The sequence below is a fragment of the Centrocercus urophasianus genome, unplaced genomic scaffold, assembly GCF_019232065.1.
Source record: "Centrocercus urophasianus isolate 14NV4802_14NV808 unplaced genomic scaffold, USGS_Curo_1.0 seq_40, whole genome shotgun sequence".
In the NCBI taxonomy this organism is placed as follows: Eukaryota; Metazoa; Chordata; class Aves; order Galliformes; family Phasianidae; genus Centrocercus; species Centrocercus urophasianus.
The window spans coordinates 3,024,610-3,043,590 of NW_024884978.1; the positions used below are offsets into that span (position 1 = coordinate 3,024,610).

The 18,981-nt window shown below is 42.4% G+C and overlaps 1 protein-coding gene and 1 long non-coding RNA gene across 6 annotated transcripts; both read left to right on the top strand.

The window, feature by feature from the left end:
- The first annotated feature begins 519 nt into the window (after positions 1–519).
- On the top strand, positions 520–8,974 carry LOC122168079. Of its 5 annotated transcripts, none has more exons than XR_006171161.1 (5): positions 520–1,914; positions 6,143–6,717; positions 6,859–6,994; positions 7,294–7,365; positions 8,570–8,974. It is a non-coding gene; the product is annotated as an uncharacterized LOC122168079 (long non-coding RNA). The 5 variants fall into 5 exon arrangements; XR_006171162.1 differs by having other exon boundaries at positions 6,143–6,342; positions 6,661–6,994; XR_006171163.1 differs by having other exon boundaries at positions 6,143–6,342.
- A 117-nt stretch (positions 8,975–9,091) lies between these two features.
- On the top strand, positions 9,092–18,914 carry UTP6 (UTP6 small subunit processome component). The gene is made up of 19 exons (XM_042832901.1): positions 9,092–9,210; positions 9,291–9,375; positions 10,168–10,209; positions 10,292–10,384; positions 11,034–11,081; positions 11,727–11,790; positions 12,294–12,412; positions 12,732–12,809; positions 13,214–13,295; positions 13,812–13,893; positions 14,467–14,648; positions 15,443–15,522; positions 16,038–16,115; positions 16,272–16,451; positions 17,017–17,097; positions 17,486–17,595; positions 17,690–17,756; positions 18,027–18,099; positions 18,658–18,914. Exons 1-19 carry the CDS (start codon positions 9,119–9,121, stop codon positions 18,813–18,815), a joined length of 1,794 nt encoding a protein of 597 aa, XP_042688835.1. The 5' UTR covers positions 9,092–9,118; the 3' UTR covers positions 18,816–18,914.
- The last annotated feature ends 67 nt before the right edge of the window (positions 18,915–18,981 follow it).

Sequence of the window (18,981 nt, forward strand, 5' to 3'; positions counted from 1 at the left end):
GCCGCGCAGCCGGCAGAGCCCGAGCTGGGCCCCGCGCCGCCACCGTGCTTCTGAGGAGCCATGGGCCCGGCCCCGAGAGCGCCCCGGCGGGACGGAGACCGAGCGGGGAGGGAGGGAGGGGGCGGCCGGGGCGGGTGGGCGAGGAGGGGGGAGGGGAAGCGCCGAGCTCCAACTCCTCTAAGTCTCCTCCGCTCCGCTCTCCTCAGCGCTACGACCAGCCGAACCCGACGACCACGACGCGCCCGCCTCCGCCACTCTCCCATTGGCTCCGAAGATGGCGCCGCAGCGCCCAATTGGCTGGCGCCGGGCCCGCCCCCGCGTGACGCACGGATGGTTCTGGAAGAGTTTGGTTGGTCGGTGCGGCTCGCCGCTTGGCGCTTCTCCCCTCCCCCTCCTTTGAACTGAATTCGCGGGAAAGGGCCGCTCGCCCTTCGGCGCGGGGCACGCTGGGTAAAGCGGGCCGCCTCCGCCTGGCGCCCGCCCCGCCGCCCGGCCCTCAGCGTTGCACCGCGGTTCCGGCGCTCGGCTGGGCGCTCCGTTCTTGCTATGCTTCCGCGGCCGCTCGGGGTGCCACTGCCCCGTTCACATGAGGCGACCCGCCGCAGCCCTGAGGAGCCGGCTCGGTCCGAGCCTCCCGTCTGGTGACAGCCGGCATCGCTTCATGTGGTAAAAGTGGCCGCGCTGCGTCGGAGCGGAGGTGTGGCTGCTGCGGAACCTTCACCCTCAGCCCTGGGGTTCCTTCAGAGGGGAGGAGGCGCGGGGTGAACGAGGCTGAGGCAAAACGTCTGCCTGGCGCCCTCCAAACCGCTCAGCGGCGCGCGGCCAGCAGAGGGGCTGTCCCACGGGCACGGCTGCCCCGTCCCACCGGGCCGGCTGTCCCCGCCGCTCCCTTTGCTCTCCGCAGAACTTTCCCGCCCACGTGCGAAGCGCGGCGCTCTGAAGTGATGACGGGCGGGAAGCGAAGCTCGGCCGGGGCCGGGGCCGGTGGTGCTGTAACTGCCTCACGTTATCGGCGGGGCTCTCAGCTGACGTTTGTCGCTCGTCTGTGCTTTAATGAAATGTCGGTACGCGTACCCACACACACGTGGGTAGCTGTCGTTATTGGCTATTTATGTTCCTTTTGCGCTCTATCTTGCGTAGTTTTGCTTGTTGTACTTGAATATTTATTGTATATGTCTCTAATTAACTCTTGCTTATTTTTTTGTCTGCTACTCAAAATTTACATTTTGAGTTTTTTATATATATATCTGCACTAATTTCTGTGCACTTCTTTAAGTTCATCTTTGCCACCTTTTCACCTACATTCTCCCTTTTTTTGTACCTCCAAAAAAGTTATATTTATTAAAGATTACGTTACACACCTTATCCTGTTCATCACAGTCTTTGCTTAGTATTGCAGTTTCTTAGTCACACAGTCATTAAGGTTGGAAAAGACCACTAAGATGGTCCATTGCAACCACAGTGTGTTCCCTAAGGTTCCCTGCGCTCCCCAGCCTGTTCATTGCTGCTGCTGAATGTACCCTCAGTCACCTTCTAGGCAGCAGTAAGCTCCTCAGAAATGTACATGTAGCTTCTCTCATAACACCAGGGGACTTCTTGCTAATGCTGGTGTTGCACTGGGTGTCTGCCAGTCTTCTGTCGGCATAAATAGCCACAGAGCATCTCCAGGTGATCAAAGGCTGATCTTGAGGCCAGTGATGCACTGTGGCAGTCAACTTGGCGAGAGAAAGACTCCTGAATGTTGTGTATCTACAGCTGTTCCTGGAAGTTGTTCACTGCCTGTCATCTGTCCGTGTTTCCTGCCTGCTGTTTATGTGCCTCTGCTGCTTCTGGTGGTGCATCCTTCTCAATTTCAGAACCAGGAGGAGGAGCCAGAGGGCAACTTTCCAGACGGGAGTAAAAAAAGATAATTAGGTAATTAATCTCTGGTGCTGGACTGAGACCCGCCTGCGAAAAGAGAAACTTAAGCATGAGGCATTAGCCTTGGGTGTGGTGGGACAGTGCAACAAAGTTGTATATGAGTGAGCCCTGTGGAGTCATAGCAGTGATTGCCAAATTGAAAAGTTTTAGTCGTTTGAGCTTCTTTTTCTTGGTTTGTAAAATACTCCTTTTCAGAAGCAAAAGGCTGTATTTAGCAAATGACTGCAAAGTCAGCAAAAGCATTTGTTATAAATAAGAAGATATCCTAATATAATGCAAAAGAAAAAAAAGGCCAGTTTCAGAAGGCTAATGTGATAAATTAAAGCAACAGTCATTTGCAAACAAGGTGTGTTCTTGGGCTAAATGTCTGGTAGTGAAAGCAGAAACAGTTGGCAGAATGTTTTCATGATATGTCAGAGTTCATGGCTCAGAATGGCCAATCCTGTCATATTTTCCTGTACCAAAACTGGGATTTGCATTTTGTATCTGAAAGATCACATTTGTTTTCGGCTGATTGAATGCATATGCTACTTCTAAATCTTTTTCATAAGATTTACTGCCATGTACTTACATAGCATTCCTGTCATTCCAAAAGGCTGAAGTGCACCAATTTTATACCAATAGAGTACCTCTTCAGATATGTAGGAAAACAACCACACATGGGCTATTTCACTTCAGGATTTTTTTCTTTATTTCATAGTTACATGCTTTTCTTGCTTGTCTGTAATAATTCTACTGTTCTCCCTACATCTTTAAACCTGTCCATCTAGAAATGGGTAGAAATGAACAGATACAATCACACAGGTGGCTGTGAGCCCTGCAGAAGAGCCCTGTCATTAAAGCAAATACACACGGTCAGAGTTACTACTACGTATCTGTTTCTCTTTCCTGATAATTTTACATATAAATTTGGAACAAAAGAATAGTGCTGAATATAAACTTACTGTCAAGCATTAAACTTTTGCTTACTGATTCAGGCCATCATGTAAGCCACTGCCAGTATTCATTAGGGAGTGCTACGACGTCTCACTGGTACGGAACTGAAACTTGCCACGCAGGGTGTTGCTGAGAATAACAAATCCAGAGTGTTCTGGGCAGCTGTGTTTCAATCCCATGTAATCGTGATCATGTTGACTGCAATTCAAGGGCATTCAGCTCCTCTTCTGTACCTGCATTCTTTATGCTTTCAGGTTCTACTTACTGTCTCACTGTTCAGCCCACCAAGACCCACTAGAAGTGAGCATCAAAATTAAAACTAGTACATTTGGAAGGTATAGGTCCTGCTGCTGATTTGCTGTGCTCCAAAATACAGATCTGTTTCACTGGCATTTCTTTCTTCCTTTTTCTTTCCCTTAAGCCTCTCAAGTGAGTTTTGCTAGATGCAGAAGTTTCACCTGCAGTAGTTGTTAATTCATTCTTCAGTTCATGTTCTTTATCTTCAGTCTGATACACATTTGATTAGCAATAACAGGCCACAGATATAATTAGATAAACTAATCTTCACTATGTACTTGGAAAGCAGAACTCAACTCCCACACAGTGCTCTCCCTGTCTCTTGTGGACGGTGAAAGGGTAGGTGATATTTCAACTAGAGGAAGAGAGTTGCTCCAGCCCTCTGGGTAATGGTGTGAGAATGGGTAGGCGGGGTGCAGAGTATATTTAGGATGGCAGGATCATATTGCAGTTGGGGTGGTGGCTGGGAGTTTGCTTTCCTGCATGTTAATGTCTAGTGCTGCCCTGTCTTTGTAAGCAGAGAACTAAGAAAAAAGAAAATGAACTTTACTGTAAGGGAAAATCTTTACTGAAGCGTGGCAAAAAGAAGAACTAAGATCTTACATAGCAATCCCAGTATTCTAATGTATAGCTATGAATGCAGCATGCAGGAAGATTGGCAGAGCAGCCACTTGTGATTCTCATTCACGTGTTTGGCTGAGGACTGCTTTTGTACAGAGCTGTTCAAATGTATTCCAGGAGCACAGTGCTCAGGCAGCCGGGCCCTGGGGGAATCTGAAGGCACCCATAATGCCCAGCTTGCAGTCAGCAGGTTGCTTACTTGTCTCGAGTTATTGAAGAGCACGAGAAGTGAATGCACACCATGTTTCACACACTAGGTCTCTTACCTTTGGAATTCCTACTATGAAAAACGAGTGATAATTGTTGTTCCTTATTGCTAAGTAGCAATGCGTGCTCAGGACTTGTTTCTCAGAGTTCTCTTAGTGATATTTTAATACAGTTTTAATGATTCACCCACCGAGAAATTTATTTCTTGATTCTCAGATAATTATTTGGTTTTGCTTGATGAGTTTTTAACAGTAATGTGTTTCTTCAGAGTTTAGATACTGGACTATAAAAACTACAAGAATTGTTACAAAAGCATTGCGAAAAGCACAGCTCCAGTTTATTATTTTGGTCTAGAAAGGTAGGAGACCTCTTAGGATAATTTAACTGTAATTATTTAAGTATTTAACTGTAAGCCCACAAATCCAATAACAGCAGAAGCGTTCATTACCAAAAAAATCACAAATGTGAAGCTTATCTAAACTTTTAATGGAAAAGTGAGTGTGTTATCAGAGCTTTGACGTGTAGGGCTTGCTTCAGATGGCATCTATAAGAATTTACTTTGTTTTTTGAACACTGCTCAAGATTGCTTATACTGTAGTCTGTAATGTGAATTAACCATACTTGCAGAAATAGTTTTACTGGCTGTTGCTAGGACTGTGGTGGAAGCAGTTTCACCATGCTAAATAAAGCTCCACATGAGGAGATGAGAAACACAGCAGGAGGCAAATTGTGACCAACAATGATAAACCGCCAATCCTAATCCCACTTTTTGGATGGAGAAACAAATCTTTATCTGGCATAATTTATGCTCTTTGGTATGTCATCTTCATTGACTCTTTCAATGTAAAAGATCAAGACTTCTCTAAGGAAATTCTGTATTTATTTGCCTTGTCTTTTGTTGTTGTTGTTATTGTTTTTTTCATGTGTCACCCAAAACTATGGCACAATTTTACCTTTTTGAACCTAAACAGACCTGGGATATGAAGATTAGCAAGACTCCACTCTTTAGAGCTCTTGCAAAACTACTAAATAAAAATGTGTGTGCAAGAAATAATATTAAATGAGAGCTCATTAAGCAATACATGTCACAGTGCTGACAGTTTGGGAGTATGTAGGAGATGATTGATATAGTTTTAAATTGTTAAAATATGACTGGCATTCGGCTTGATTATGAAGTATCAGCCAGAATACCATGGCTGACTCGTTCTAACTGCCCTGCTGCATTTAGACAGACTGTCACCTACTTACTAAGCAGCCAAATGACAACATCAAATTAAAAGGTGGACTCACAGCCACTACTGTACCAAGCCCCTAGAGACTCTGAATAAACAGATGGATCTTGGATCCAAGTACCAGGTGTGAACTGGCAGCAATTCCAGAGGCATAATTCCTCTTCACTGAAAAGTCCCTCTATACAAGTTTGGATATTGGGGTAACTGAGGAGAAACAGGATGCCTGAAAATGAGCAGGGAGAAAACGGACTCATAAAAATTAGCTCACAGCTAACACAGAAAAGAAAGGTTTTGCCTTTTTTTTGAAGAGACTGTATGTAAGAGTAAATTGTCAGATAATAGTTCTGCTTAGACACTGAATGAAAATGTTTATCATTCCTAAAAACAGCTGAAGAGATGAGTGAACAAATTCTAGGAAGCATTCAAATCTAATGCTGCAGTCAGTAAGCTGCAAGAATAAAGCTGTGCATTGATACAGTTTTTGATTCCAGTTTTGGCAGATGCAAGCCAAACAATCATATAAATTCTTTTAATTACAATACTAGTGAAATTAATGTAGTTCAAAGTTTGTGACAGTCTATTTCTAGAGTGAAATCCATACTGTCTCATTAACAGATGTGTTCAGGATGAACTGCCAACTCAACTGAAATCAATGTGAACTTCCCATTTACTTTCATGATGTCAGGACATCACTGACAGTGTTTGAAAGTCATCTTCATGTACTATTAATTAACTGTAAAATAATAAGTATCTTGGTGACATCTTTTAACTGTAATTGTGAGTTAGTGAAACAGCAGAAATAGGTGATGTATCGACACCAATGTATCATTTAAATATTTGCCTACTGCACATTAACGATCGTGCACTTTACTACAGGTAAGCTAAAGCACTTTTTCTGTTGCTAATTCATAATGTATCTGTTTTTGCAGACTGTGATCTATAAATGTTAGGCTGTGACAGCCTGCCAGAACTTCTCATGCAGCACCTACTGATTGGAGTTTTGTAAAGAAGCTTCACAAAAGCAGAAGCAGCAGAAGATGGAGTCACCCTACAGGTGCACGCTGCAGCAGTTCTCCCTTCAGTCTTCCCAACAGGATTTGTGAGAGGCTGTACCTCAACATCTTTATTGGTAATGGATCCTTCCCTTAATTTGCTGTGATGCATTTGGAATGTCAGCTTCTAAAACAAGGCACATGGGAGGCATCTAAAGTAGATTTTTTGAAAGGAAAATGAACAAAGAGCATGTCAGGTTCCATTTTGATTTGCATGACAAATCCAGCATGCAGCATTCGGGAGGGCTGGGCTGGGCTTGCCTGCCACTCACTGCATTTGTCACTTTGGTTTGAACACTTTTGACAGTCTGTAATGTTAATTGTTCTAAGGATTGTTTTGCTGGAAGAAGAAAAGGAAAGGATTTTGGTTCTTGTTCTACTTTTTCCATGTACAGGAAAGGAGGGATATCTGAGGAAGCAGAAAATGATTTCAAACTGGGTTTGATCTGTTTGTAAGTAATCCTGTGAGTTCATCAATAAGTTCAGTACTTTAAATGTTATTGTGTACGTGTGTTTTGAGAAATACTAGGCCCCTAAACTAGTAACCTGGGGAGTCTATTGTTTTGGTGCACACCATTCTTTCTTCCTTTAAGTCCCACAGAGATGGGTCCTGCAGAGCGGTTTGTACTATGCCTGTGTGCTTCTATCTGATGATATTGTGGTGCTTTGACAAGTGCTAAGAAGGAATTTAATGCCCTAAGAAGCACTGGTGGACACACATTGTTACTGGTGAGTGGATGGCATGTGAATAGCTCCCAAGTATGTCAAAGACCTGTTGGTAGATAAGAGCATGTGACTGAATTTCCAGGAGACAGAATCGGAGGTGGATGCTGTTGGTATAAAGGTGTAACATCTATATGAAAACAGCTGTGCATTGATCAGTGATGTTTTTTGAATTTTAGAGTTCCTAGCTGTGTTAGCAAAACAGTGCATGTTGATCACAAAAATGTTTTCAAACTAAGAAACGATCAGCTGTGAAGTTTCAGGAGAAGACCGTTTTGTTTCTGTTTGTGTCTGTTTGCATTTAGTGCTGGTTTTCAGCCAAATGAGAGCCTTAAAGAACGGAGAGAGGAAGAAGACAATGTCCCACAAGTTTCCAGGTAACAACTGACATCTAATTCTAAGATTTGAGGTGCTACACTGCATATGGTGTTCTTATTTATGTTGTGAACTAAGTGCACCATCACATTTAAGCTCTAAACACAAAAGGCTTCAGTAAAGTAAAATCATGCAATCACTTGCAGAAATATCAAAATAAATGAAGGTATACAATCAAGCATAGTGATTCCAATCATATTCTGGCTTAGTCATTCAGTATGCTAACAGAGCTTCACTCTTCATGCCCAAACTTCCTTAAAGACTATTTTAATAAGTCTGTGGAGTTACATGAGGGTCACTTTGAGCTGATGCATCTCAAAAACAAAAATCAAACCCCAGGTAATTTAGAAGTGTTATTGATGATCATGAATCATATTCTTACAGCACTGCTTTGAGAATGGTTAAACTGTTGTGCTGCTTCAGTGAATGCTGAACTCAGTGGGACTTGCAGGTACTAAATTTAGCTCCAGAGAGCTTGATGGCTTTGCCTTATGAGCCAGGATTGCTCACACAGGATGGCTGTGCCCATCACCCCTCCTGCTGTCCTCACAGTGGGAAGTTCCTCCTCCTACTACAGAGCTGGCAGCTGCTGAATTTTACAGATACTCTTGTGATTTGAAAATGCAAACTGAGAGTTTTGTAACATACAGAACCATAGCTAGTGACAGCTCAGTGTAAGACATGGGGATCTCCAGTGCTGACAGCTTGCATCTGGAACTGCCATTGTTGCTACAGGGAAAGCAGTGCCATGATTCAGAGCTGCCCCAGCCACGAGGACCTGACCTCAGTAGTTTGTAGGTCTTGGCCTTGTGACTGGATGCTGCCTCTGCATTTCCTGGTAGCCTTCCTGTCTGATTGCTTCGTGGAAAACAGTGCCACTATTTCCTGTTGTTTGGAAGTTATCGAGCTTCTCCCATGAAGAACTTGGTTTTTTTCCTTTCAAATTAGCACCCAATATTAAACAAACATGAGAAGGTAAAAAAAAATTGCCACTGAACTTGATAGTTCCTGCAGTGTTTCATTTGCGTTTTTAACATAAGTCAATTGCTCTGCAGTCAGTAACACTTCTTAGGACATCCTACTTTACCTAAAGATAACCTACACCTTTTTTTTGGCTATAGTACGTGAAAACTGTTGTGGCAGAAACCCTCCTGTTCCTTAGGTCCCTTTGCCCATCGTGTCTTCCCCTTTTTCTTGCCTTTTCAGACAAACACCTCCTGCTTTTTCATCTATTTTACAAGCAACAGGGCAGAACGCAGCTGTGAAGGTGCCAACTCATAGCGTACGGGCAGTGCTACTGATGGCAGGTATTATAAAAAGACCACCCTTCTGTCTTCACTTAGTTGTTTCCCTGGGATGTCCAACATCTAAGAAACAAACACGCCGTGCCTGGTTTTATTATGCTAACGTACTCAGAAGAACGATGGCCACGGGAGGGGAGAGCCCCGTGCCTGGCACAACCCCGCCGGGCACGCACCGCTCAGCCTTCGGGAGGCACGGGCCTGGCGCAGCACCGAGCGCTTCTGCCGCTCCTGAGATGAGAAAGCTCCTCTCTCCTTCCTGCCCTCAGCACGTCCATACCCACGTGCGTCTCCCCACCGTCGCACCTCTTTCCCGTTGCCGGCCCTGCTGCCGCTCGGCGCCGCCTCTGCGGGCTTTCCTGCGGGGCGTGGCGGGGCGGGCGGAAGTGGCTGCGGCGGCGGGCGGAAGTACCGGGGGCGTGGGTGCGCGCGTGGATCCGGCGGTGCCGCAGCCATGGCGGAGCGCGTTGAGCAGCGGCTGGAGGACCGCGTGCCGGAGCTGGAGCAGTTGGAGCGGGTCGGCCTCTTCACGCACGAGGAGATCAGGTGGGGCGGCCCCCGGGCCGGTGGGGGCGGCCCTGTGCTGAGGTCCCGGTGCTGATGGCCCGATGTCTTCTTTCGTGCAGGGCTGTCCTGAAGAAGGCCACGGCTCTGGAGTACAAAATACAGCGGAGAGCCCTTCGGAAGGAGGATTTTATCAATTATATTCAGGTTGGCCGTGCTGATTAGCGGTACTAACCGCATAGATCTCTCTCTGTTAGGAGTTCCGTAGTTGTCTGTGTAAGAAACCTGCTGCTTGTGCGTGTCCTTGCTTCGCTGGTAGTCTTTACTCGTGAGTGATCTGTTAGGATACGAGGCAATGGTTTTAAGCTAAAAGAGGTTACGTTTAGGCCAGATATCTGAAAGACATTGTTTACTCGGATGTTGATGAGGCTCTGGCACTGCCCAGAGGTGCCCGAGGCCATGGCTGGGCCCTGAGCTGGGGGGGGGGGGACCCAGCCCACGGTGGGGGTGGTACTTAAGGTCCATTCTAACCCAAACCATGGTGGGCTGATTTTATAAGCACAGGTTAGGCATGAAGCTTAGACAGCAGTTTGGAGCTTTTGGGGACAAGAGAAACTTTATTCTCATAAGGACTCTTTTCTGTAGTTCCTTTCCTCTCTGGGGATATAAAGACTTCAGTTTTCTGACATGCTGTGCAAGTTGTTTTTCCATGCAACTCATTTTTTGTAGTGTAAAGAATCTGGAACATGCATTAAAATTCTAGGAATATGTGGGTGAGGGCTGAAATACCACATGCAATAAAAATGCTAAAACTTAATTTTAGTCATCCTTAGAAAAATAGTGATTTGCTCACAAAACTGTTCCTTGTGGTTTCCTGGATGTAACTTCTATTATCTGTGCGACCAGCTGTAAAACACTTCATCTTTGTTGTTATTTTTTTCTTTATTATTATACATCTTTTCATTTGCCTTTAAATGTGTTTTTTTCTCCCCACTCTAGTATGAAATTAATCTGCTGGAACTGATCAAGAAAAGAAGAGCGGTACGTTTGCCAGTTTTTGCAAGTGCAATCACTGTGCACTACATTTTCTTGTGCAGTGAAAGTAATACTTCTTTTCTCCCAGCGCACCGGGTACTCATTTAAGAAGGATGAAATTGAGAGCTCTATTATGCATAGAGTCCACAGCCTCTTCAAACGTGCCACAGGAAAATGGAAAGTAAGTTTGTTTCTTTTGTTTGTAGCAGCAGCTTGGAAAATAATCTTTCGGTATGTTGTGATGTAAAAATTAACCTAGATATCTCTGCTAATAGATATTTTCAGTTATGCAGAGAAGTGTAACAGAAAATCTAAGCAGAAATTTGGACACGTAGCAGTGACACAGAAGTAGGTCATTCGTGTCAGATTTTATTATTATTTTTAGAGAAACAATATTTTGTTTTCTGAATCATTACTTATCATCTGTCTTGAGTCATATGTTGCCATGTGAGTTTTGTGCATCTGCTTGCAAGGATTAGAAATGAAAAGAACTCTCCTTTACTTTGGGCAGAGATTGTCTTGATAGCTCTTGTGGTAAAACCTATGTGAGGTACATAAGAAATCATTTTAGTGAGTTCTCTGTTGAGTCAAGCATAATACAGATGTTACTGCAGAGGCAGCAGGAGTGTATGTATTAGGATGGAGAGATGGTTTTCTTCAGACATTTTGCAGGAATGTGGATATCGGAAAAAAGTGAATTTTGGAATAAAAATTCCTCCTTTCTTCATGCCAAGAGTACATACCAAGTGCATATTGTTTGCTTGTCAGTGTGCAAGAGTGCTTTAGTACATATTCTAAGTTTCATTCTCTCCCACTTGCATTTCCACTAGGAAGATGTCCAGCTTTGGCTGTCACACGTTGCATTTTGCAAGCAGTGGGTGAGTTTTCAAAATCCTGTTCTTACTGATTGAAGATACGGAGTTGCTGGTCAGGCAGGCATCTGGAACTTGTATTGTAAGGCAGGGGAACAGATTGTACTGCAACATGAGTATCATAACATAACCTTTTGGCTTGAAAGCATTAATTTGTTTTGTGGAATGAATGAATTGCCTGCCTGTGAACTGTGATTTTTGTTTCAAATGTTTCTTATAGTGATTGTGCTGAAAAGGAATTGTGGCAGTCTAGTACTCTCTAAAGTTCTCTGTGCAAGTCTTCATGTTGTTCCCAGCATCCAGTTGTTATCCTTCTTGTACTGAAGGAGATGATCTCAGCGTAGTAATAAAAATGACTGAAGAAAAATGCAGTCTTTACCTTAGAAGTGGTCAGTGAGATTTGTAATATAGACAACATCGGTGTTAGCTGTCCAGGTGCAGAAGAGTTAACTGTGCTCGTGAGGCTGGTAACAATTGAAAGCTGGTTGATACTGAATAAGTGCCAAAAACTTTGATCTAAAGTTAAAGTAGGAGAGAAACATCTTTTCCAGTATGATTGCATGGTAACTTATGAGTGTTCTTAGTGAAATTTCAGTCCTGTTGGTTTAGTTTGATTCTACAGATGGTAAAACAAAGCTATTTCTTTTACAGAATGCAAAACATCAGCTTAGCAAGGTGTTTTCTACCATGTTGGCCATTCATCCCAATAAACCAGGTAAACAAAACAAAGCTGAGCACTGTGTATATAACTCAGTATAGGCTGAAGAGTGGTGTTTTGAGTTCTTATAGAATCCAATTCCAGCTGTTGCCTCGCTGCTTCATCAGAAAGGATGCCTCTGACAGGTTGTGCTGAGCAATCAAAAGGTGATGTGATGAGGGAGTCCACTGCTTTGAATGACCATTTCCCACATAGACTGGGGGCTAGATAAACATTTCAGAGGCAGATGTTAAATACTAGTGGCTGATTTTGTGAATTGAAGACGTAATTTTACATTGTTGGATCTATAGCTGTGCTGGATTAAACTTCCCGAATCTGCTTGGCTTCTAGTCATATTTAACTTGGTCTCACTCTGGGGATGATCAGTTGTATTTCATAGCTGAGCTCATGCGTGTGGGGTAAGTACAGTGACAGGAACATCCTGGAGAGCAGTTTCAGAATGGATTCTCATGAGCAGACACTTGCTTAGCCTTCAAATGAATTGACATCTTCTGTTACAGCACTGTGGATTATGGCAGCAAAATGGGAAATGGAAACACGCCTCTCCTCAGAGAGTGCTAGGCACTTGTTCCTGCGTGCTTTGCGCTTCCATCCAGAGTGTCCAAAACTTTACCAAGAGGTAACTTTGTGGTTTACTTATGAGAACTTGTTTGAGCAGTCAGAGCAAACCAGTCCAGCAGATTTCTGAGATCGGTCTGGCAAAAGCTCAGATTGATGTGGTTTAAAGAATGCCTTGAAGGTGGGCATTTCTGAATGTGTGACCCTTGTGCCTATAAGCACAGATCTGTAAAAGCTGAGGCTCACAGACGTGTGATGTGTTGGCTGAGTCCTGTAGCTCCTCAGGCAGACCTTCCTTTTCCTCATGTTTGTGAACTGAATATATTTATGCTTGACCCACCCTCCCTTCCCATCACTTAATTGTATCTTCTTTCTTGCAGTATTTCAGAATGGAACTGATGAATGCAGAAAAGCAGAGAAAGGAAAAGAAAGAACTTGAACGAGCAAAGATGAACTTGGTAGGTCGTGTAGATTTACTCTGAAATATTCTCTGCTTGTGTATCACACATTTTCAAGTTGAACTTCAAGGGGTTTCTATTAATGATTCTCTTGAGGACTGCTTAGGGAGTTTTTGTTCGTGCTCTGTAGCTATGCTAAACTTCCCAGGTGTTGTCTGATGCTGAATTTAAATACTTCAATTTTTCTTGATGTTTCTAAGATCTTTTGTTAATATCAGTTTGAAAGTTAGTTGCCATTTCTGGAAAGTAATACTGAAATATTATTTCATTATAGTTAGCTTGTGGAAACAAGGTTAAGATAAATTTAGATGAAGCATAATTACCATTTTCTGGTATTTTTCTATGTTTGCAAAAACGATAGCTGAACAAGGAAAACTTGCAACAATGCTATGTTGATATTACAGGAGGAATTCAATTATTCTGAGAAGATTCTTAATGGGGAAATGGCTCACATAATCTACAGGGATGCTGTTCAGAAAATTAAAGGTGATCTAGCATTTCTTTTACTTGGGAGCAAAACTGTCACATTTAGGTCACCTGGTTTTCTCAAAGATAAATTAGGAAGCTACAAGATGATGGATTATAATGCATTGACAGCGTGTGCAGTTTTCAATAGGCCTGACTCGTGTAGAGCCATTCTGTGTTTCTGTGAAAGAACTGAATGAGTGAGTGGTGGGGGTGGAACCAAGTTTGAAGGCTGTGTAAGCATGTCAGTAGACAGGACTGGTTTAGCACTTCTTAGCCTGCAATGCGCCTGCCTGAGGACTTTTTTTTTTGTCACTGTCTAGCATGAAATCTTGAAGCATGTAGCCAGGCAGTTGACATCCTAACATATGGCTTACCATATGGGTTGAATGCTGAGGCTTACAGAAAAGAGTATCTGTCTGGACACTTGAATAATATCTGTGTCTTGAAAAAGGCTGTCAGGGATACAGAAATGCAAAGTGTGTGATGGGATGTGATGCTGTACTTGATACGTTTCTTTTCCCTCTTGGTCTGTAGGTGTTGAGTTCCGTCTGGCTCTGCTTTCTATTGCAAAGCTCTTTGATTTTACACACGATTTGCAGAAAGAAATTCTTGAAAGGTGAGAGGTTTTTTCAATAAGCGCTCTCTTAACTTCCCTAATTTGTAGTGAGGTGAGAGGTTAATGACTGAAGTCTGTTCCTCTATGGAGATAAAATGTTATGGGAGATGTATGGGAAGTACTTCTAAGAAAATGTATTTGAAGCAAGTCTACTCTTACGAAAAGGATGCATGAGAGAACTTGATTATAAGCTTTGAAAACCTGCTAAGAAGCTCTTAGGTAAAATATAGTTGTAGCTGAATTATTCCAAGTTTAGTTTTCTGAAGTGCAGGAACTGCTTTACTCGGTGGTTCTTCTGTTTCTTTAGTTTCTCCAATTTTTCTTCTTTCAAAAGAAAGATCTCTCTGGAAAGGTGCCATCCTAGTTCACTGTGTTATTGGAGAATATCTATACTAATAGCAAACAAAACCAAAAAACCCTGGTATTTTCTCTTGTGGTGAAGAGAAGTGTCTCTTGTATCTGATTACTTAGAAATTAGGTACATTTCTATACCTTCAACCAGCATGACAGCCCTTCTAAACATTTGTCAGAAGGCGATGGCAGTAAATGGATGTCACAGATATAGTATGTTAGTTTGCAGGCTGAATATGCTGATAATCCTCTGATGTGGGACTACATGGCCCGTCGAGAGCTGGAGCTGGGATCCTTGAAGTCCACAGAACCCCCCACAAAACAGATGAAGGTGTCTGAAATGACCCAGAGAGAGGAACGTTGCAGTGCAGTCTTTGAAGAGGCTGTGACAGCAGTCCCCACGGGTGAAATATTCTGTCTGCATTTTAACATCAGTTTTTCCTGCTATCTCAGCATACTGTGTACTGTGAGAGTTTTGAAGGAGGATGCAAGTAGCTTTGGGTTTGGGATCCATTTAGGGGATCTCTTTTGTGTGTTACTGAGGTTATTTTCAAATGTACTTTTGGTCTTGAAAGAGTTGCTTAAAGTGTTTTCTGTTGCTTACTTTTATGAATGTGATTTAACAATAGAAGTGTGCATACAGGAGGACAGAGGTGTGGGAATTGTAAATGAAATTTCCTAAATGAAGGAAATGTGTTGAAGTGAAGTATATTGTTGGTCAGCTGTGAGTAAGCATTGCTTTTGAGTCACCAATGGATGGGTATCTAGTATCTGGCATTACCTGTATTCTCAAGACTCTGTGCAGAGACTGCATGCAGCAGATGCAAATTGCTGCTTACATAGCCTGTCATGTTAGGCAGATGGAAGATTTTCTCAATTGCCTGTGAATGTTCTCACTTCTGCAGACTCATTGAAAATACAGGCAAAAGGGTGCAGTGAAAATTAGTTGTGACATTGTGCTCTGAAGCCTCAGCTTAACTAAGAGCTTAATGCTCTTTAGAAGGAATTACTGATTGCAGCTTATACTGGGAAGCAGTTTTTAATGTTTTAAAGCAGGGTCCCCTTTCTAGTATATTTTTTAAAAAGTTGGCATTAACCCTTCGTGCTTGGATTCTCTTTATCCCTTACCTTAAAGACAAATATTTGTGCTTACTGTTGTGATTCTACAAAGCATGACAGAATGTCTTTGATTCTGCAGAGGACATGTGGAAATGCTACATCACTTTCTGCTTAGAGAGATGTAACAGGAAAACCAACAGTGAAGAATTAAAGCAAAAGGTAAAAGGCCATTAGGAGATCATAGTACCAAAACAACCCTGTTTTTACAGGCTTTTGTTCTCTTTCAGACAGGGAGTTAATGTTTGAATGTTTTATCAGAAATAGTGACAAGTAACTCTTAAAAATCACTCAGTCTCTGTCTGAGGGAAGGCGTGTTACCATTAGACACACGTGGGCTGCCTGAATGTGGATACCTCAGGCACAAATCAGCCTTGTCAGTGAAGTGCTATGAGCTCCTTGTATGGAAGTTGAGTGCAAACTTGTAGTTGTTCTGTGTGGCTTGGTTCCGTTTTACTACATTGCTATGTTGTTCTTTGCTCCTCAAAGAAGAGGTGTAATTCAAGTGCTCAAATTCCACCTTTATCTTGTAAATAATAGGAATGTGTAAAACATCAGGTTTATAAATTTTATTGGATTTCAGTAACATTTTGATATACAAATCCACTGGGTTTCTGGTAATGCTAGGATCTTGTTTTTGAAGGAATAATGCTTATTTTCCTCACTTTTTGTTCTAGAGGCTGGAGAGGACACTGAATGTGTTCAGCAAAGCCCACGAGTCCAGTTTGCTGCCAGAAGCTCTCTATAAGCAGTGGGTAAGAGTTGGTTCAGAAAAATAGATTGGTGGACTGTCCTGCATTGATGCATGCCTACCTTTGCCATTTTGTGTAATTAACAAAGTAGGCATTGTTGTATTCAAGGTGTTTTTAACAAAACACTGCACATTTCTTGTGCTATCTGCTGTTTTTTAGCTTCAGCTGTTAGTGAAGTCCAGCCTTTCTCAGAAGGCTGCAGAGGTGGCAGAAGCTGCAACTCAGCGTTTCAGCCTGTCAGTGGAAATGTGGCAGATGAGGCTGCAGGTGCTGATCCAGCTGAAGAGTGACAACGTGACCCAGTGTTTTGAAGAAGCCCTCAAGCATGTGAAATCTAAGGTTTGTGCTGGTTTTATGGACTCGCATGCATGCATCAGGTGGAAAATCTCTGCTACTTATGTAAAGGATTTTTTTCCTTCATAGTGCACTTAGATTCCCTGGCTGCTATTTAGGTCTATTTCACTTTCAGGAGCACTGAGGAATTACAAGTTGTTTGTGTGTGGGGTTTCTTACTTCAAGCATTAAATGATTTACATGCTTTTTTGCTGTTCCATTTCAAACTGGGCTACAAGGAGTGACAGAGGAAGCAAGAAGCTGATTTGTTCCTTCTCCTCCCTGTTCTTTTAAGTTATCTCTGTATTTCAGTGCTGATGAACAAGAATTTTTCTCTCATTCCTGGCAACATATCTAGCAGCAGTCCATCTAAGTAGTATTTGTTATATGAATTAGAAAGGAGACAAGAAGGGATTTCAGTCTGCAGTTTAAAGTTCTTTTTAAGAGCTGTGTCTTAAGGATAGTTTTCAGAGAAGCAGTAATGTAGAACTTGGTAATTACATTTGCTGTCTCTGAAAATCACTCTGAGTTGCTCTATTTCAATCGTTTGACTTCTGTGTTTATCTTGTAGGGCACTTTACCATTGTGGGCCCTCTGGGTGGAGTGGAGTGAAGTCACAAATAGCAAGGAAGACACAGAAGCTCTCTACCAGGTACTTGGCTAACAAAAATCTTCATAAGGTGATGTTTAAGTAAACAGGAGCTGTGTGTGCGGATGGAGTAGCTGCAGTACAAAGCTTTTGCTGCATACTTGAGTGGATGTGTTGGTATCAAAGCATTCCAAGTAAAGCTGTTTTCAAAAGTCAGCTGTACAGAAATGCTATGGAATATTGAAGGAGACATGTTTTAGATTACAACTAACATCGATTTTATTACAGAATGCTGTTTTTTCAGACATTATTTAGAATGCTTTTGTTAATACTTTCTCACACAAGGCCCCATGAGTGTCAGGTGTCTGGTGAGAGAGAAGATGCTGCTTCATCCTTCTTGTAACCTTTTAATTGTAGCTTATGTAGTTTTTGGTTTGTTTTAAACTTGCAGAGGTGCTTACATGCCATAGCTCCTGCTGAATCTGTGACTATGAAAGAAAAGTATCTTGACTGGGCTTACAGGCATGGTGGATATAAGAAAGTAAGAAAAGTCTTTACCAGGTAACAAGAAAACCACTTTAAATCTGATTATTCTAGGGCAAATAGCAAAGAAAAAATGGCATAAAGTTTGAAGTTATTTCTATTTTTACTTTAGCCTGCATGAAAGTCGTCCACTTTCACTTGACTTCTTCAGGAAGATGATTGAAATAGAAAAGGAACAAGTAAGTTGCTGAATATCTAATTACTGCCTTGTATTTGTAAAATACACTTCTAACTTTGATATGAAGTTAAAGGCTTGTGAGCAGTGTCTTTTGTAATCAATATTTACCTTCTGATGTTGATTCATAGTATACAATATAAAAGCAAGTTTCATGGTAGCTAATCTTCGGCAATGTGTATATTACCATGCCTTTCACTTTGTCAGAACGTAATCAAGCTGCAGACTCACTTCTGTACAAAATGAATGGCCTTTTAATACCTTCTTGTGTTAGGAATCGTGCAAAATGCTTCATCTGAGAGAATACTATGAACGTGCTTTGAGAGAGTTTGGTTCAGCGGATTCTGGTAAGGAGATTTTCTTCTCCCTCCCCAGTTCAGTGCTACCTCTTTTATTTCTGTTTGGGGGTGGGGGGCAGTAGCTGTTTGTTCTGCTGTTAGATTGCTATCATGCAGAGTGGAGCTCAAATCTTCGGTGCATGACACTCTGCAGTGAGCCCATACTTTTCAATCCGGGGCCTTTGTTCACAGTAGGATAGCTTCAGCAGAACTACCAGCAAATAGTAGTTTTGACACTGGCAGGCATAGGAGATGCTCGTCACCTTTCATTTACATTTGTGAACAGTATGGAGCCATGTTTTTATAATAGAAAATAAATAGCTCAATTTCTCTGATGGCATGGGAAGCTACTGCTGAAGAGCTGCGTTGTCTCTTAAGATATCAGTTTCCAGCTGGGAGCAGAACCCAGGCTTTTGAACTTCAAGGGAGCAGGAGGAAGAGGTTTGATCAACTAAACCACACTGCACTAAGATGAAGAACACTTAGAAAAAGAGGTTTTCTAGGTTAGGTTTAGTATGTTTACTAAATATTCAATCAAAATCTAACCAGAATGTTTTTCCTTTAAAGATCTCTGGCTGGAATATATCAAGGAGGAGCTGAGTCATCCCCAGGGCAAACCAGAAAACTCTGGGAGTATTCACTGGCGAGCTATGAAGATGTTAGAGGGAGATCAGGTGGAAGACTTCATTTCCAAATACACTTTACTGCAAACTGGACACTTATGAAAAACTAAAAATAATTACAGCACGACATTGTGGATTTTTAAAACAAAACTTGTGTAGAAAGGTAAATATGTTTTGTGATATTAAAGTGCATTTTCTTTACTGCATGTGTGAAAAGAATTCTGTCTCAGCACAGCTGTTACTGGTGTTTCTGTCAGTGTCAGGTTTG

What these genes read in the sequence shown, in the direction of transcription:
- UTP6 (XM_042832901.1), top strand. Translation starts at nt 9,119, where the DNA reads ATGGCGGAGCGCGTTGAGCAGCGGCTGGAGGACCGCGTGCCGGAGCTG. An exon ending in GTGAAGAATTAAAGCAAAAG is followed by an intron (nt 15,523 to 16,037) that starts GTAAAAGGCCAT and finishes TTTTTGTTCTAG; the next exon opens with AGGCTGGAGAGGACACTGAA. An exon ending in GTTTGGTTCAGCGGATTCTG is followed by an intron (nt 18,100 to 18,657) that starts GTAAGGAGATTT and finishes TTTCCTTTAAAG; the next exon opens with ATCTCTGGCTGGAATATATC.